General features: G+C 40.7%; 1 protein-coding gene across 7 annotated transcripts in view; it reads left to right on the top strand.

Moving 5' to 3' along the window:
- Nucleotides 1-17,993, top strand: part of mctp1a (multiple C2 domains, transmembrane 1a) — a 360,237-nt gene that overhangs the window by 6,758 nt on the left and 335,486 nt on the right. For 6 of the 7 annotated variants that reach the window (XM_043709460.1, XM_043709451.1, XM_043709435.1 and 3 more), the window contains exon 3: nucleotides 14,995-15,033. The exons of the other annotated variant lie outside the window; for it this stretch is intronic. In XM_043709460.1, the coding sequence (XP_043565395.1) occupies nucleotides 14,995-15,033 (39 nt within the window). The remainder of the gene's footprint in view (nucleotides 1-14,994; nucleotides 15,034-17,993) is intronic. 7 annotated transcript variants of the gene reach the window in all.

Below are 17,993 nucleotides of genomic sequence, written 5' to 3'. Positions count from 1 at the left end.
TGTATTTTCCCAATCCAGTTTAACCAATTTGCATCATATGTCTTCATAATTACCCTTATGCAAATTTAGCACCATTACTTCAGAATGAACTACCTCACTTTCAAACATAATGTAAAATTCCATCATATTATTGTCACTCATCCCTAAAGATTCTTTTACAATAAGATTGTCAATGAACCCCTTTTTATCATACTATACTAAATCTAAAATAGCATGTCCTCTAGTTGACTCCTCAACATGCTGCTCTAGAAAGTGCCCCTAATGTATTCTAGACACTCATTCTTCACAGCTTTGATGCTCAATTGGTTTGCTCAGTCCATACGTAGATTGAAGTCACCCATGATAACTGTGTTTCTATGTTATATGTTTTTCTCATCTCCTGATTTATACCTAGCAAATCTTCCTGCAAGGATATCAGTCCCTGTCCTGTTAATGTGCAATCTATCCAGCTTGTACAGGTTCCATCTACCACAGATCTGGTTCCAATTCCTTAGAAATTTGAAACCCTCCCTCCAACACCAGTTCCCCAGCCCATATTCAAATGATCAAGCCTCCTGTTTTTATGCTCACTAGTACATGACACTGGGAAGTAATCTTGAGATTCATCTTCTTGAGATCCTGCTTTTTAATTGCTTCTAACTCCATTAAATCTGCCTTCAGCAACTCATTTCTCTTCCTACGTATGTTGTTGGTACCCACGTGAGACATAACTTATGGCTGATCCCTGTCAACCAGAAGGATATCCTGCAGCTGCTCCATATCATCTTCGACCTTGGCACTAGGGAGGCAGCACACCATCCTCGAGTCACGTTTACTCCCACAGAAAGGCCTGTCTGATCTCCTGAGTGCAGAATCCCTCATGACTATCATTTTTCCACTCTTCTTTCTCCACCACTGTACAGCTGATTCACCTGTGATGTCTTGAGCTTGGTTCTGGCTGCACACTCCTGAGGAACCCTCTCCAGTTTCCAAAATGGAATACCAATTGGCAAGCACATTAGACTCATGACTCCTGCACTATCTGCCTGATTTTCTTAGACTACGCGTCAGTTACCCATTGTCTCTCTGCATGCACACTTCTCACCTGCAGTGTGGCCGCCTATCTATATGTGCTATACATGTAGTCCTCTATCTTGAAGTTGCACAACAGTGCTCCAGCCACTTCTCAGTTTCCAAAAGTGGGAGCTCAAGTTTGTGTAGTCGGTGACATTGCATGTAGATGTATATATCTGCAACAGGCTCAGCCCTTCTACCTTGCCATCATATAACTCAAAAACTGTTATCTTTAGAATAAGTATGGACTTATCATGAAAACTTAAACTTGTTCTCAGAAAGCAGAGAGAAATAAAGACTAGACACTTAAACACATACTAAGTCTCCAGTCTTCACTTTACATATTGAAAAGACTGACCAATTCTAATCACCAATCAGATACTTTCCCTACTTTGTGATGTCACATTGCCATTGGTCTCAGTGCAGGTAGGCTTCATGATCTACACCTTATTTCTTCTCCTACTCACCTCTCACTGGAGACTCTATTTCTTGCATTATCCTTAATTAAAGCACACCTTTTCCTCTCTGACTTGAATTTCCACTTGGAGCCAAATTTCCAGTTACTCACTCTGTCTCAGTCTCACCCTGGCAAAGTCTCTCTCACTCTGGCTCTGCAACTTACTTTTACCATTGTCACATATCTTAGGAAAAGAAAGTATGCTGTTCAGGATGAAAATAAGAATGGTTTTGGAGCATGGAAATAGTAATGTAATGGACATTGCCATTCATTCTTAATACTGTAATTTTGTCAATGAGAAGGGCTCTGAAAATGGAATTCTAAAGACAAGAGCATAATAGTTGACCAGAGTATAACAGTTGAAAATACAAACACTGATGAAGGAGAAAAAAAGACAGATCTTGGAGATTTAAAAGCTGCTGAACAATGTCAAACTGGTACAGATTGGTTGAGTATTTGTCCAGAATATTTTCTTATTGGCTTTGGCTGTTCTCATTCATTTCTTTGTCAGTCCTGAGGTTCTCACGGCTGCAACAGTTGAAAAGAGAGCAAGGTAAAGAGGGGCAGGATGGTGATTGAAGACTAGAAGTACGTGCTTACAATCTTCCGGGGAAGTTAAAATAAATCACTTAGTATTTTCTTGTTAACTAAATGATGACAGAACAATTTGAATGACAGGAGAAACATCAAAAAGAGCAGCAATTCAAAAAAGCCAAATACACAACTCACACTGGCTGCAGAGTTGGCCTCTATACAGAGAAATAATGACAACAGAAATACTTCAGTCAACTTTAGCTGTAAAGCATGCTTTGACTGACAGGCTGCTAGCAAAAGCAAATGGTGCATACTCCAGAAGCAATGGCCCAACTGCTTTGAAGGATGATTGTACACAAACTGTTCATTGATAACGCACACCTAGTTCAGGCCCTCTCATAGTCACTCCTAACTGAACATGCATTGAGGAGTTTATGATTTACTTTTGCTCATGCAGACATCGTAAAACTGGGCTGCATTCTTGAAGGACCTTTCCAAGGAAGGAAGATCTTGGAGGACTAGTTTTTTGAATCTTCAGAGGAGTCATAGTAGATGCTTACAAGAACATTGGAAAGGTTTTCTGCTCTGCTAGGAGAAAATCTGTTGTAGTTAATGAGTCTATAGTTTCAGGCTGTATTGGGTTACAGCATCATGTGAAATTGGAACTCAGACAACAACAGGAAAAACACTGGGAAAGGGGGAGAAGACTTTCAGTAGACCACTAACCTAGAGTTGTTACCCTTCAATCACTACATCAGCTCAGGAGCAATTTGTGAGGCACCTGAGTTTCACTATGGGATGGTCAAGGTAGGGTGGTGCCACCTCCTGTCAACTTACAGCTGCATAGCAGGGCTAGGATAGTACTGCCAAGGGCCATTAAGGTTCGTTGTTGCCCTCAAGTGGATCCTTCCAGGCAGGGGTAGATGACATCAACACCATCTCAGGTTACCATCCATCATCGCTTCGGGATGCAGAGGAGAGAATTTCCATTGTTTTTCTCACTGACTGAAGAGAAGTAGGAGGAGAGATCTATTGAATTTTCCCTACTAGCATTTTCAGTGTGCACATGCTGTGGCTCTGGGGGCTTCAAATGTGAACACGGTGATGTTCCATAATTCTAAGAGTTACCACTACATCAGCATCCTGTTAGTATATCACCATGATTCCAGGATCATCTTGGTCAGTGGCTGTTTTCATGGTCACAGTTGTGTCATTTTCAGCTGTTTCTGCCAGTTTTGCACGAACATGAGAACACAGAGACTGGCTCTGGATCTCAACACATTCTTGCAAATGCATCTGGCTGATGACTCACCTCTGCTATCTTACTGCACGAGGATACAGCACATACAATGCAAACAAAGCAGCAACAAGGAACAGGGCGAATGAGAGGACTGCAGATACTGGAGATCAGAGTCAAGATTAGAGTGGTGCTGGAAAAGCACAGCAGGGTCAGGCAGCAGCAAGGAACATACTGGAGTACAAAATATTTTAGACCATTTGTTCTGTGTTTGGACTCTGTGACTCTGCTTGCCCTAAGATGCCATCCTAGCATTATACTTTCCTTCTACTTCTCCATTTTTCAATCCATAGCTGTGTCACGACTCATCAGACAGCAATGGCACAGATATATTTTGCAGCAGAGGAATCAGTTGAAGACTTAAATGGGACAGCATATAAGTGGTAATACACTCTGAGGTGCTTCATACCTTCACAGATCTGCCAGATAGCCTTCTGTCACAATCTGGAACAGATGAATGTGGTCTCAACCTGGCAAAGGAGTTTGTACAAAGTAGAGATCCCATTCTTTTCAGCTTTCTAGGTGCACTCAATGCAATAGTGCAGGAATTTATTTCCCACTAATACCATTTACTGGATCTTTGGAACTCATGTCGGACTCTAGTGGAAAAGTCATGTCTTTCCCCAACAAAAGAGTTTGAGTAACTATATCTTCAAGTAAGTTTAGTTGATTCAATTTTAGAAAGAGGCAGTACTTTTCCTTTTGACAAGATATTGTAACTCTTAAGCAGGCACCCTGGTTACTTTCCCCGCACACATTGCAGTGCTCCCACTTGGACTCACATCTGTATCAGAGCTATATCTTGGTTTGTTGTACTTGCAGTCAGGGCTCCTTTCACTTTGTATCCAATCCTGCAGCTTCCAGCAAACTGCACAAAAGTGATCTACTTTGTGACATTCAAGGTTGCGTGATCAGGAGAGTCTGGATCAGTGGTGCTGGAAGAGCACAGCAGTTCAGGCAGCATCCGAGGAGCTTCGAAATCGACGTTTCGGGCAAAAGCCCTTCATGAGGAACAAAGGCAGTGATCCCGAAGCGTGGAGAGATAAGCTAGAGGAGGGTGGGGATGGGCAGAAAGTAGCATAGAGTACAATGGGTGAGTGGGGGAGGGGATGAAGGTGATAGGTCAGGGAGGAGAGAGTGGAGTGGATAGGTGGAAAAGGAGATAGGCAGGTAGGACAAGTCCGGACAAGTCATGGGGAGAGTGCTGAGCTGGAAGTTTAGAGCTTGGGTGAGGTGGGGGAAGGGGAAATGAGGAAACTGTTGAAGTCCACATTGATGCCCTGGGGTTGAAGTGTTCCGAGGGGAAGGTGAGGCGTTCTTCCTCCAGGCGTCTGGTGGTGAGGGAGCGGCAGTGAAGGAGGCCCAGGACCTCCATGTCCTCGGCAGAGTGGGAGGGGGAGTTGAAATGTTGGGCCACTGGGCAGTGTGGTTCATTGGTGCGGGTGTCCCGGAGATGTTCCCTAAAGCGCTGCTAGGAGGCGCCAAGTCTCCCAAATGTAGAGGAGACCGCATCGGGAGCAACGGATACAATAAATGATATCAGTGGATGTGCAGGTAAAACTTTGATGGATGTGGAAGGCTCCTTTGGGGCCTTGGATGGAGGTGAGGGAGGAGGTGTGGGCGCAGGTTTTGCAATTCCTGCGGTGGCAGGGGAAAGTGCCAGGATGGGAGGGTGGGTTGTAGGGGGGTGTGGGCCTGACCAGGTAGTCACAGAGGGAACGGTCTTTGCGGAAGGCGGAAAGGGGTGGGGAGGGAAATATATCCCTGGTGGTGGGGTCTTTTTGGAGGTGGCGGAAATGTCGGCGGATGATTTGGTTTATGCGAAGGTTGGTAGGGTGGAAGGTGAGCACCAGGGGTGATCAGGAGAGTGCCTGGTATCTTTTGAGAAGTTGAAAGCCATTTTGATCAATGAACCAGTTTGACTGCATCAGATTTCACTAAGTCCTTCAAAGTAGCAGTTAGTGCTAATGATCTGGGAGTGGGTGCTATTTTCTAACAAGAAGATGGGTAGGCATGGCAAAGTCAGTAGAATATTTTTACCAATAACGCTAAAATGCTACCAAATAAGATATTCAATGGTAGATAAAAAACCTTGGGATTTCACTGGCTCTTAAACATTTTGAAATTTACCTGTATATCCATCACAGCAGCAGAGAGACATTAGAATGTGCCAAACATAACCTCCCAGCTGTGGAAAAAATGTTTTAAAAAGCCAGATTATTCCAATGGAGTTTGCTATCATAGCCTTAGCACATAAAGATTGTTCACATTGCAGGAAAAGATAATATAAGTGCAGATGCTTTGTTAAGGAGGCAACTTTGTTTGAAGCATTTAAGTACAGTGAAGGTATCAGCGATATTTGCATAGGTTACATGGAACAAGCAAATGAGAATGCTTTTGTGAATGTGTCAGAATTTTCTAAAATTTTAATTTGTCCACACATTATAATGATAGCTTTTAAAAATAGTTTTTCATTTTTTAAAGGGTAGAAGTGTTATGAAGCAACATCATATTAAATATTTCTTGGATGATTTAAGTTTTGAAGGATTAGGGTCATAGAGATGTACAGCATGGAAACAGACCCTTCGGTCCAACCCTTCCATGCCGACCAGATATCCCAACCCAATCTACAAATTGATTACTTTTCATTTTGCAGAAATACCTGTCATGATTTCTTTAAAAGACTGTGTTGAAAAGTCACTGTAGACACTGGAGACAAGAAGCCTGCTGGATGGACTGCCCAGCTGATTTCTCCTATTTCTGAAAAGAAGATGATTTTGTTGAGTTCACAGTTTAGCCCATTTCTTTGCTTGAAACAGTAATTGCAGGAATTTCTAAATATTTTATCTCCTGAGCAAGATGTGTCTGCCAAGATACCAGTGACAGTTGTGCATAATTGATGACTTGACTGTACATGCCAGAACACTTTATTCTTCTGCCAATGTGAATTTTCAGAAAGGCTGTCTCTCGAGAAATATATATTTGCATGGCAGTCTCACTATCTAAGGAACAGGCAATTCATGCTGTGCCTCCAGAGATGTGATCATCCACTCAAGACTAATTGTAAGTTCATGACAGTGAGGAAGTACAGACATGAACTTTACATTGTGATAGTCGATAAAGGCTGGACCATAAATCTGCCGTCGTATTTCCCATCTAAGGAGAACCATGTGGAGTTCATCTGTCCTACTCATCCTGGAAAAGGGCTAAACATGTTGATGATTGATACTTTGGCCAAAGAGACTTTGAGGGAGTTAAGTGGGTGTTAAGAGGAAAATGTTGATGGTTAAATGTTAAAGTTAAACATTATTGATTAAACCAGGGCTTCCAGAAGTTTGCTGGGGAGTTGCAGGACCCCAAGTTGGGTCACAAGCTGGAATTTTGGGGGTTTATAGCTCTGCTGTAACAGACCCCTTGTACTTTCTTCTTCCAGGTCTCACTGAGAGTTCGTAACAATTTTCAAATCTTCATATGGGATTAATAATTAAAAATGGTTCAGTGAAAGACTTAAAGGGATTTTGATGGGATACTATTTTTACTATTTCAAGAAGCAGATATTCGGGCTTAATCATCTCCGTCACTTGAAATCAGAGTCCACTTTCTCACCAGGCAGCACTCTCCTGTCATCCATTAGATATGTCTTCCTTTATATTAGTACATACTGTGAATTGTCCTGATGAGTGCAAGATGAAAAGTTTTGATAAATCTGTTTCTTCAGCAACACTCAAGTTCTATTATATCAATTGATAATAAGTAACTTTGCACTAAAGCCTTTGCTGTTGCTCTTGATCTTTAAGTATGACATATATTCTCATGAAAAATTTACACAGAGATAATTCATTGATAGTTCTATCAGAATGCTGCAAGCATTAATAAAATCCTGTGACAAATAAATTATTCACATAAATTGGAAGAAGCAGTGATATAATTTCATACTTATACAGTGTACTGAGGGCAAAATTCATATGGCGGTCTTCATACGGTGGTCATTAAAAAGTATATAACTTTTTTGTTGCAATTTCCTTTACCAAATCGAGGCCACTTAGTATAAGAGTCCATGGTGCTGGGAATAGTACACTAGCATGGATAGACAATTGCTGAATTAATCAGAGACAGTGAGCTAGGATAAAGGGCACATTATCTGGATTGCAGCCTGTAACTAATACTACAAGGATCAGTGCTGGGGCCAAGATTATTTACAATACGTGTTAATGACGTGGAAGAGGAAAGTGAATGTACTATAGCCACGTTTGCTGATTACACAAGAAGAGGTGGGATTGCAAGGAGTGAGGCTGATACGGAGTCTACAAAGTGATCTTAGACAAATTAAGTGAGTGGGCAAACTCTTAGCAGGTGAAATACAATATGATGAAGTGTGAGGTTTTGTTCTTTATCAAGAAGAATAGAAAAACGGTACATTATTTCAATGCAAAAAAGTAGCTTAGAGGGATTTGGGAGTCCTCCAGTGTCTGGGTGAAGACATTTCTCCTCACCTCAGTCCTTAATGGCCTACCCAGTATCCTTACAATGTGACCCCTGGTTCTTCACTGTCTGTAGTCATCAAGGACATCCTTCCTCGCATTCACCTTATCTAGTCCTGTTGGAAATTTATATATTTCTATGACAACTCCTCTCATTCTTTTAACTGAAGTGAGTACTGTCCTAACCGATAAGTCTCCCTTTGTACATTAGTATTGCCATCCCATGAATGAGTCTGGTAAACCTTTTATGCACTCTCTCTATAGCCAGTACATCCTCAGATAAGGAGACCAAAATTGCACACAGTACTCCAGACGTGGTCTCATCAAGTCCCCATACAATTGCAGTGAGACATTTCTGCCCCTGCACTTGGATTCTCCCACTCTGGTGGCCAACATTCAATTTATCTTCCTCACCATGGACAGCACCTGCATGCTTGCTTACAGTGACTGGTGTGCAAGAACTCTCAGGTCTTGTTGCACCTCTCCCTTTCCAAATCTATTGCGGTTCAAATAATTATCTGCCTTCCTATATTTGTAACCAAAATGGTTCACCTCATATTTTACTCCCATTATATTGCATCTTCCATGCATTTGCCCATTCGGTCCAAATCACAATGAAGCATCTTTTTTAATTCACTCAGAGGATGTGGGTGCCACTGGCTAGGCCAGTAGTTATTGCATATCCATAGTTGCCAAGAGAGAAATTAAGAGTCAAAATATTGCTGTGGGTCATGAGTCACATGTAGGCAGACTAGGTAAGGACTGCAGTTTCTTTTCTAAAAGGAATTAGTGATCCACATGGATTTTTCTGACAAACATAACAGTTTTGTGGTCTTAAGCAGACTTGTCATTCAGAATTCATGGCTAGGAACATGGGACTGGGATATCATAGCAATTACAGAAACATGCCTCAGGGATGGGCAGGACTGACAGCTTAATGTTCCAGAATACAAATGCTACAGGAAGAATAGAAAGGGAGGCAAGAGAGGAGGGGGAGTGGCAGTTTTGATAAGGGATAGCATTATAGGAGGATATTCCCGGAAATACATCCAGGGAAGGTATTTGGGTGGAACTGAGAAATAAGAAAGAGATGATAACCTTATTGGGATTGTATTATAGACCCCCTAATAGTCAGAGGGAAATTGAGAAACAAACTTGTAAGGAGATCTCAGCTATCTGTAAGAATAATAGGGTGGTTATGGGAGGGGATTTTAACTTTCCAAACATAGACTGGGGCTGCCTTAGTGTTAAGGGTTTAGATGGAGAAGAATTTGTTAAGTGTGTACAAGACAATTTTCTGATTCAGTATGTGAATGTATCTATTAGAGAAGGTGCAAACTTGACTTACTCTTGGGAAATAAGGCAGGGCAGGTGACTGAGGTGTCAGTGGGGAAGCACTTTGGGGCCAGCGACCATAATTCTATTAGATTTAAAATAATGATGAAATAGGACAGACCAGATCTAAATGTTGAAGTTCTAAATTGGAGAAAGGCCAATTTTGATAGTATTAGGCAAGAACTTTCGAAAGCTGATAGGGGACAGATGTTCGCAGGTAAAGGGACGGCTGGAAAATGGGAAGCCTTCAGAAATGAGATTACGAGAATCCAGAGAAAGTATATTCCTGTTAGGGTGAAAGGAAAGGCTGATAGTTATAGGGAATGTCAGATGACTAAAGAAATTGAGGGTTTGGTTAAGAAAAAGAAGGAAGCATATGTAAGGTATAGACAGGATAGAACGAGTAAATCCTTAGAAGGAAATAGGAGTATACTTAAGCGGGAAATCAGGAGGACAAAAAGGGGACATGAGATAGCTTTGGGAAGTAGAATTAAGGAGAATCCCAAGAGTTTTTACAAATACATTAAGGACAAAAGGGTAACGAGGGAGAGAATAGGGCCCCTCCAAGATCAGCAAGGCGGCTTTTATGTGGACCTGCAGAAAATGGGCGAGATACTAAATGAGTATTTTATTGTGGAAAAGGATATGGAAGATATAGGCTGTCAGGAAATAGATGGTGACATCTTGAAAAATGTCCATTTTACAGAGGAGCAAGTTCTGGATGCCTTGAAACGGGTAAAGGTGGATAAATCCCCAGGACCTCATCAGGTGTCCCCTAGAACTCTGTGGGAAGCTAGAGAAGTGATTGCTGGACCTCTTGCTGAGATATTTGTATCATCGATAGTCACAGGTGAGGTGCTGGAAGACTGGAGGTTGGCAAACGTGGTCCCACTGTATAAGGGTGGTAAGGACAAGCCAGGGAACTATAGACCGATGAGCCTGACGTCGATGGTGGGCAAGTTGTTGGAGGGAATCCTGAGGGACAGGATGTGCATGTATTTGGAAAGGCAAGGACTGATTATGGATAGTCAACATGGCTTGGTGCATGGAAAAACATATCTCATAAACTTGATTGAGTTTTTTGAAGAAGTAACAAAGAGGATTCATTAGGGCAGAGTGGTAGATGTGATCTATATAGACTTCAGTAAGGCGTTCGACAAGGTTCCCCATAGGAGACTGTTTAGCAAGGTTAGATCTCACAGAATACAGGGAGAACTAGCCATGTGGATACAGAACTGGCCCAAAGGTAGATGACAGAGAGTGGTGGTGGAGGGTTGTTTTTCAGACTGGAGGCCTGTGACCAGTGGAGTGCCACAAGGATCGGTGCTGGGTCCTCTACTTTTTGTCATTTACATAAATGATTTTGATGCGAGCATAAGAGGTACAGTGGAGGTGAAGTGGACAGCGAAGAGGGTTACCTCAGATTACAACAGGAACTTGACCAAATGGGCCAATGGGCTGGGATGTGGCAGATGCAGTTTAATTCACATAAATGCGAGGTGCTACATTTTGGGAAAGCAAATCTTAGCAGGACTTGTATAATTAATGGTAAGGTCCTAGGGAGTGTTGCTGAACAAAGAGACCTTGGAGTGCAGGTTCATGGCTCCTTGAAAGTGGAGTCGCAGGTAGATAGGATAGTGAAGAAGGCGTTTGGTATGCTTTCCTTTATTGGTCAGAGTATTGAGTACAGGAGTTGGGAGGTCATGTTGCAGCTGTACAGGATATTGGTTCGGCCACTGTTGGAATGAGGTTTACAAAATTACGAGGGGCATGAATAGGGTAAATAGGCAAAGTCTTTTCCCTGGGGTCGGGGAGTCCAGAACTAGAGGGCATAGGTTTAGGATGAGAGGGGAAAGAAATAAAAGAGATCTAAGGGGCAATCTTTTCACACAGAGGGTGGTATGTGTATGGAATGAGCTGCCAGAGGAAGTGGTGGAGGCTGGTACAATTGCAACATTTAACAGGCATTTGGATGGGTATATGAATAGGAAGGGTTTGGAGGGATATAGGCCGGGTGCTGGCAGGTGGGACCAGGTTGGGTTGGGATAGCTGATTGGCATAGACGGGTTGGACCAAAGGGTCTGTTTCCATTCTGTACATCTCTATGACTCTAAATTCAAATTTCACCATCTGTCAAGGTGGGGTTTGAACCCAAGTCCCCAGAACATTAGTTGGGTCTCTGGATTAGTAGTCTAGCAGTAATACCACTAGTCTGTAGCCTTCCCTCTCTACATTCGCCTTACAGTTCACATTCCAAGCCAGCTTTGTGTTGTATATAAACTTGAAGATATTACATTTAGTGCCCTCATCTAAATCATTATTATGTATTGTGGAATAGCTAGGAGCCAAGCACTGATCCCTGTGCAACTTCACTGGTTACTGGCTACCACTCAGAAAATGATCCATTTATCTTCTGTTCATTTCCTATCAGCTTGCCAGTTTTCTGTCCATGTCAGTGCACATCTTCCAATCCCATGTCCTTTAATTTTACATGCTAATCTCTTATGTGGGACTTTATCAAGTGCTTTCTGAAACTCCAAGCAAACAGCATCGACTTGCTCCCCCTATCAACTACCCCTATCCATGAGGAATTAAGTAGGTTTCTTGCGCATTATTTCCCTTTCGTAAATTCAAGCTAACTCTATCTAATCCTGTAACTGTTTTCCAAGTGGTCTGCCATTAAATCTTTTAATATAGACTCTAGAGTTCTCCCAATGTCAGGCTAACAGGTCTATCATCACGTTTTCTGTTCACCTGTTCTAGGATCTATATCGAATCTTGAAACATGACCATCAATGCATCCACTATTTCTAGGACCACTTAATTAAGTGTTCTGAGATGTAGATTATCAGCTCCTGGAAATCTGTTGCTGTTTAATCTCATCAATTTCCCAACACCATTTTCCTACTATTGCTGAATTTCTTCAGTTCCTCTCCCTCATTAGACCACGTATTCCCCAACATTTTTGGGACTTTACTTGTGTCCTCTGTTATTAAGACAGACCAAATTATGTATTTAAACTGGTTTGCCCTCTTTTTGTTCCCCATTATAATTTCTCATGTTTCTGATTGTAAGGGACCGACCTTTTTCGTCACTAAACTTTGTTTTTCATTTCACACAACTACGGAGCTTTTAAAATCAGTTTGTAATGTCCTCGCAAGCTTACTCTCATACTCTCTTTTCCCTTCTTAATCAATTCCTTTGGCACCCTTTGCCAAAATGTAAACTGCTCCCTGTCCTCTGGTCAGCTGTGCGTTTTAGCAAATTTTTTGCCCCTGGCATAGATCTAATTCTATCTCTAATTTCCTTTGTTGGTCATTTCAGGGTCACCTTTCCCATTCTATTTTATTATTTGTACATATAATTGCAACACCAAAAGAGGAAAATATTGCATGAATGAGTCGCATAATCAAACTCTGTAACATACCAAGATTGTAAATTTTTATCCTTCCCCCATTTCTGCATTCGGGCAGAGTGGATCACCCGCCTATCATCAATACAGTTAAAGCTCGGTGGCTGCTATAATTGGCAGGGTATCTACTTCACCAAATTACCACGATATGGTGAACTGAAAATTTATCTTACATTTCCTGATTTCCAAAGATTCTGTTCAATTGTGAAAAATACATTTATTGTATATCTACAATATATTCACAGGAATATATTCTACATTCGCCTCACAGTTCACATTTCAAGCCAGCTTTGTGTTGTATATAAACTTGGAGATATCACATTTAGTGCACAGGGATAAGTGCTTGGCTCCTAGCTATTCCACAATACATAGTAATGAGGTTAATACATTCCTGCATTCTGAAAAATGAGTACTAACAATAATTTGCACATTAGTAGAATACAGTCGCCATTGCTTTATATGTAAACAAGTCTACTTAACAACATTATTTAACAAGTATTCAAAGAGTATGCAGCAAACTTCCTTTTGGACAAACCAAGCCATCATGTAAGTCCTTTTATATTACAGCATGGAAATATGTAGTGGTCCTGGCGAGATATTACATACTCATAAATTGATTTATTCTGCAGCTTTGTTTTGTTATTAAAGTATGGCATAATGCACAGTCTAATGTAGTAACTTCTATTATTAAATACATATAAAAGTATACAATGAGAATTGGGCATTTAGGTCACAGACTAGATCCTGCTGTATAATGGAAGTGGATCAACTGCCTGATCCAGGAATGCAACTTTGAGAAAGGGGTAGTCCACTAGGGATCAATGTCTGACCTTACTGCTGACATCTGCCTACAACTGCAGAAAATCCTTCTGGCCGTTAATTATCAGTAACCAGTCTCAGCCCTTAATCTTGGGCCTCTGATAGGTGATATTCAGGCAGCATACATGATTTCTTAAGTGGCTCTGCCATTCAAAGGAGTTGGCAGGTTTAGATTGACCAAGAGCTGTCAGTCAGCAGGATAACCACCGAAGCATCCTTGATCCTGTTGCTGCCTGTTATGTGCCTGAGTGATCATTAATAATGGCTGGCATTGCCAGAGGGTCAATATGGTATCTTGCCTGCTCTATGGGCAAGAGATGAGACTCCAGGTGTGTCTATAAGATCCAATCTGATAAGTTACTGATTCCAGTTGTCTACTCAGGTGATGAGGTGAAAGGAAATGCATTCTCATGGGGAAGAGGTCTTATTAACTGGTTGACAAATGTTTGGGCTAGACTTAATTCAGCCTGATGTAATGGGAAACACAGTGGGCAGACCCACTTAATTGTGGTCAAGGCATGCTTCAATCTCCCTACGGCAACAAAACCTCCTTTCATTAAGCCTAAGGTTGGGAGGAGCTAACTCATGATTCCTGTCATTGGAATGACAATTAGAACGATTAATGATCAATATATTCATGCATTTTTTGTGAAACATTTCAATCTATTCTATACTCAATATGCAAAGTACCTGTTTAAAAATTCCATACAATTCAGGACACCATTGAGTTTGAAGCGATGAGTTTTACAACACAGAATGTCTTTCGGTGCTTGAGCATTAGTAGGTAATGGTGCACATTAAGCTCCAGCAAAGCACAGCCATATAATATTGCTTAGATCTTATTGCTGAAACCACTCCGTTCAAGAGGGGCTTTTGCATATTCTTGGGCACACGCAGTGTAACGTACTAATGTTTAGGAATTTGAGGTTAAAGAGTTGTGAAAAATCTTGCTTTGTCGATCTCTAAGCAATTTGTTAACCAATTTTGATAACATTCTAGGACTCGATGACTCTATGACTATGCAACGTTAAACAGATATAATTAGAGACTACCAAATGAAGGAGGTGCCACTCAGTTCAACAGTTTCAATCCAGAGTAAATCATGTGCAGACTTAGGCTTGATGACAAGAGCATCAACACTAAATATGCAACGTAAAGGCATTATTGAACCAAATTCTTTATACATTATTAAATTTTAATTTCCAAGTTTTCTTGCAATTGGACTAGTACTATTTTTCTAAGGTCTTTTAATCATCAGTTCAGTAAGCAATTTTTCCTCTGCAAACTGATTATTAGGAATAGAATGTTAATATGACAACAATAGAACTTTACAAAAGCATGAAATAAAATATATGCTGTAAGTTCCATGAAAAATAAGTATGAATTCAGGTTAGGCCTCTTGCTTAGCCACCATGACCTTCATTCATTTTTACTCGGTTATTAAACATTCCATCTATATAAAGCACAATATGTTATGTTAAATCCCTCACCCTGTCTTGCCCTAATTTTCTCTATTGGCAGCATTACTTCCCATATCATTAATTATATATAAATAATGATTAACATTGCTCATCAGTGGTATTTAAATATTTTATCCTTTCCACAGAATATGATTTTGAGAAGGAATTGGACACCATCATGCAAGGTAATAGATAGTCTGATAATTGTTTGCTCTTAGCATGGGATGATAGGGAGAAATCATAACTGCCTTGTAACTTGCATCTTTCTGTTTTAAAATTGCGATATATTCACAATGATTATTTTTCCATTCTCACTAAATGGACAACCATCATCAAATTGCTTTTATATAATTTGGATTTTTAGGATATTCTGCATATAAGGAAAGTCTCTGAAATTTATTTTGTCACAGGATAATAATAGTAATCCCTAGATCATGTGGAAACATGATGTAAGTTATTGTCCTTACAAACTAATCTTAGAAAGAAACTAGACAACAGATATTGTTCTGATTGTTAACATCTAATAGTTCTACATTGCCAATAGTACTTTGTTTTGATAACAGCTATATAATTATATATATATATATATAGATTTCAAATTCGAGCCATGGGAATTATTGTTACGGATTTAAGGGAAATATACAAGTCTACTACAATTTAGATGGTGTATGAGACTTAATCTTAAGGTTTATTTATGAGTTCCCAAGGTTACAAATGATTCCAAATGAGCAAGAATTTAACATGTGTAACTAGTATACCAATTGCTTAGCTCCACTATACCCTTAGGCTATCTTTTCAGGTGGGAGGCTGCAGGAAGAGGCTGCTAATGTTCGCATTTAATGTCAGTTTTTGCAAGCCAACTGTGATTTTCCAGTAGGTATCTGGGTTCCTGCAGGTGGCTGGGTTTGGCAGCAGTAAAACAACTGCCAGGAGATGCTTATCCAGTTCCAAAGCCCCAGAATTCCAGGTGGGATCTCCCTCTCCCTCTCCATTTATCCTGTGGAGAGGCTCCCACACAACCATCATCACCGCCACCCTTACCCTTGGCTATAAAAGACTCTTTTAATTTAAAATTTAAATGTTGGAATGAGAGCTCTGCAAAATGGTCCTGCGCTCTCCCATACTTCCCTCTGTGATCAGCTTCTTCTTCATTGGTGAAAGGCCTCCAATTAGCCATCTGGATTTGACTGTCTAGATTAGATTAGTTGACCTACAGTATGGAAACAGGCCCCTTGGCCCAACAATTCACACCAACCCTCCGAAGAGCAACCCACCCAGACCTTTTCCCCTAACTAATGTACCTAACACAATGGGCAATTTAGCACGGTCAATTCACCTAACTTGACATCTTTGGATTGGGAGGAAACCGGAGCAGCTGGGGGAAACCCATGCAGACACGGGGAGAATATACAAACTCCACACAGACAGACGCCCAAGGTGGGAATTCAACCTGGATCCCTGGCACTGAGAGGCTGCAGTGCTAACCACTGAGCCATCGCGCTGCCCTCCAAAATTTAATTCACATTATCATGTGTTCCAGGCTCCTAGTACTTTGAATTGGGGGATTGGATCACTAGCCTAGTAACATCACATTTACACCATCACCTCCTAAACCACCCTTGGACAGCGAGCTCACTCTGCCTTTAATTAGCCATTTGGGGTAAAGCACAGGTCAGTGACTATTTCCCACCTAATCTAACACTCATCGAAACAGTGTCCTGAAGCCAAGAAAGATGTTCTAGCCTTGGAGAACTGCACTGTTCTTCATTGTATATTGTCAGAATATTCTCTATCTTTAAAAATCAGTTTTATTCTACATAAGTTTGAAAGAGCGGAAGATGCTGGTTAGGATACAGAATGTACTGTCTTTCACAAACAATCTGTCTTTCTCAGATTAGTTTTTATCCATCGAGAGTGACCACAGTTATGTATTAAAGTACCTATTCAAATTATTGCTTGAAATCTAAACTGGCCACTTTGTGCCAGTTTTTATCCGTTTGAACTTGGAAATTTAGTGGTGCTTTTGCAGTAAGGATATACATATATATATTTACTCCTTGGTCCTCACTGTATGACTGGATTAAAGCAGAATTGTTGAAAAAATATTTATAACAAACAAACTTGTATCTAATTCAGCTTTGTAAATTTAGGTTTCTTGAAAAAATGTGCAGTTTATTGTCTCTGGTCACTGTCATTGTCAGCACTCTTCCATCTGTGTAAATTAATGGACATGAAGCAAATCAAATTCATTGGAGATTGGACAGTTACAATCTGAGAGAGATTTTGTCACAAGAACCACTTACGAAGCAGTTATCAGGTGTTACTGTAAATGGTTATTTTTGATTTTGGTATAGTCACTGATCATGATGGTAAATGCAGACCCAGAGTGGTGTCGGCATTTTCCACTATTGTCAACTCTCCTACCACCCCACTTAAGTGTAATAATCAATGTTTAGGGCCTTCATAGAAACATAGAAACATAAAAGATAGGTACAGGAGGAGACCATTTGACCCTTCGAGCCTGCTCCACCATTCATCACAATCATGGCTGATTGTCCAACTCAATAGCCTAATCCTAATTTCTCCCCATAACCTTTGATCCCATTCACCCCAAGTACTATATCTAGCCGCCCTTGATTACATTCAATGTCACACTTGCAAGCATCCTTGAACCAGAGCTCTATGGTTCTACTGGTCTTTTGATTCTGGTTACCTTACAATAAAGAAAATCTTTGGACATGCAACTATCTTCTGTCCCGCAAACATGCCTAAGTCAGCAAAATTACCTTTGCTTGATGAATGTTAACTTACTTAGGAGATTTGCCTTTGAGTCAACTGTATTCTCAACATTTTCCTTCTATGAGATGCCCAGAATGCTGTGCAAACAACAAAAGGTGAAAGTTGTTGATCTCCGTTTCTTGATAGCTGTAAATCATCCATTCTTCAAGGTGCTCAGAGCACAGTCCTTATAAACCCATATCCTGACCCTAACAGTCAGCTTGATATTGTTAAAGAGTTCATCAAAGGCTACTTTCCCTAAGTGTGTACTGAGTTCTGTATCAAATAACATATTGATAAATTTGTGAACATACAATAAATGCTGGAACAGCCAAAGTCATTATCACATGAATTAATTATAAAACAC

This window comes from Chiloscyllium plagiosum, chromosome 2 (assembly GCF_004010195.1).
Source record: "Chiloscyllium plagiosum isolate BGI_BamShark_2017 chromosome 2, ASM401019v2, whole genome shotgun sequence".
NCBI lineage: Eukaryota > Metazoa > Chordata > Chondrichthyes > Orectolobiformes > Hemiscylliidae > Chiloscyllium > Chiloscyllium plagiosum.
The sequence above is the reverse complement of the archived record's forward strand: the minus strand, read 5'-3'. Positions and strand labels throughout refer to the sequence as shown.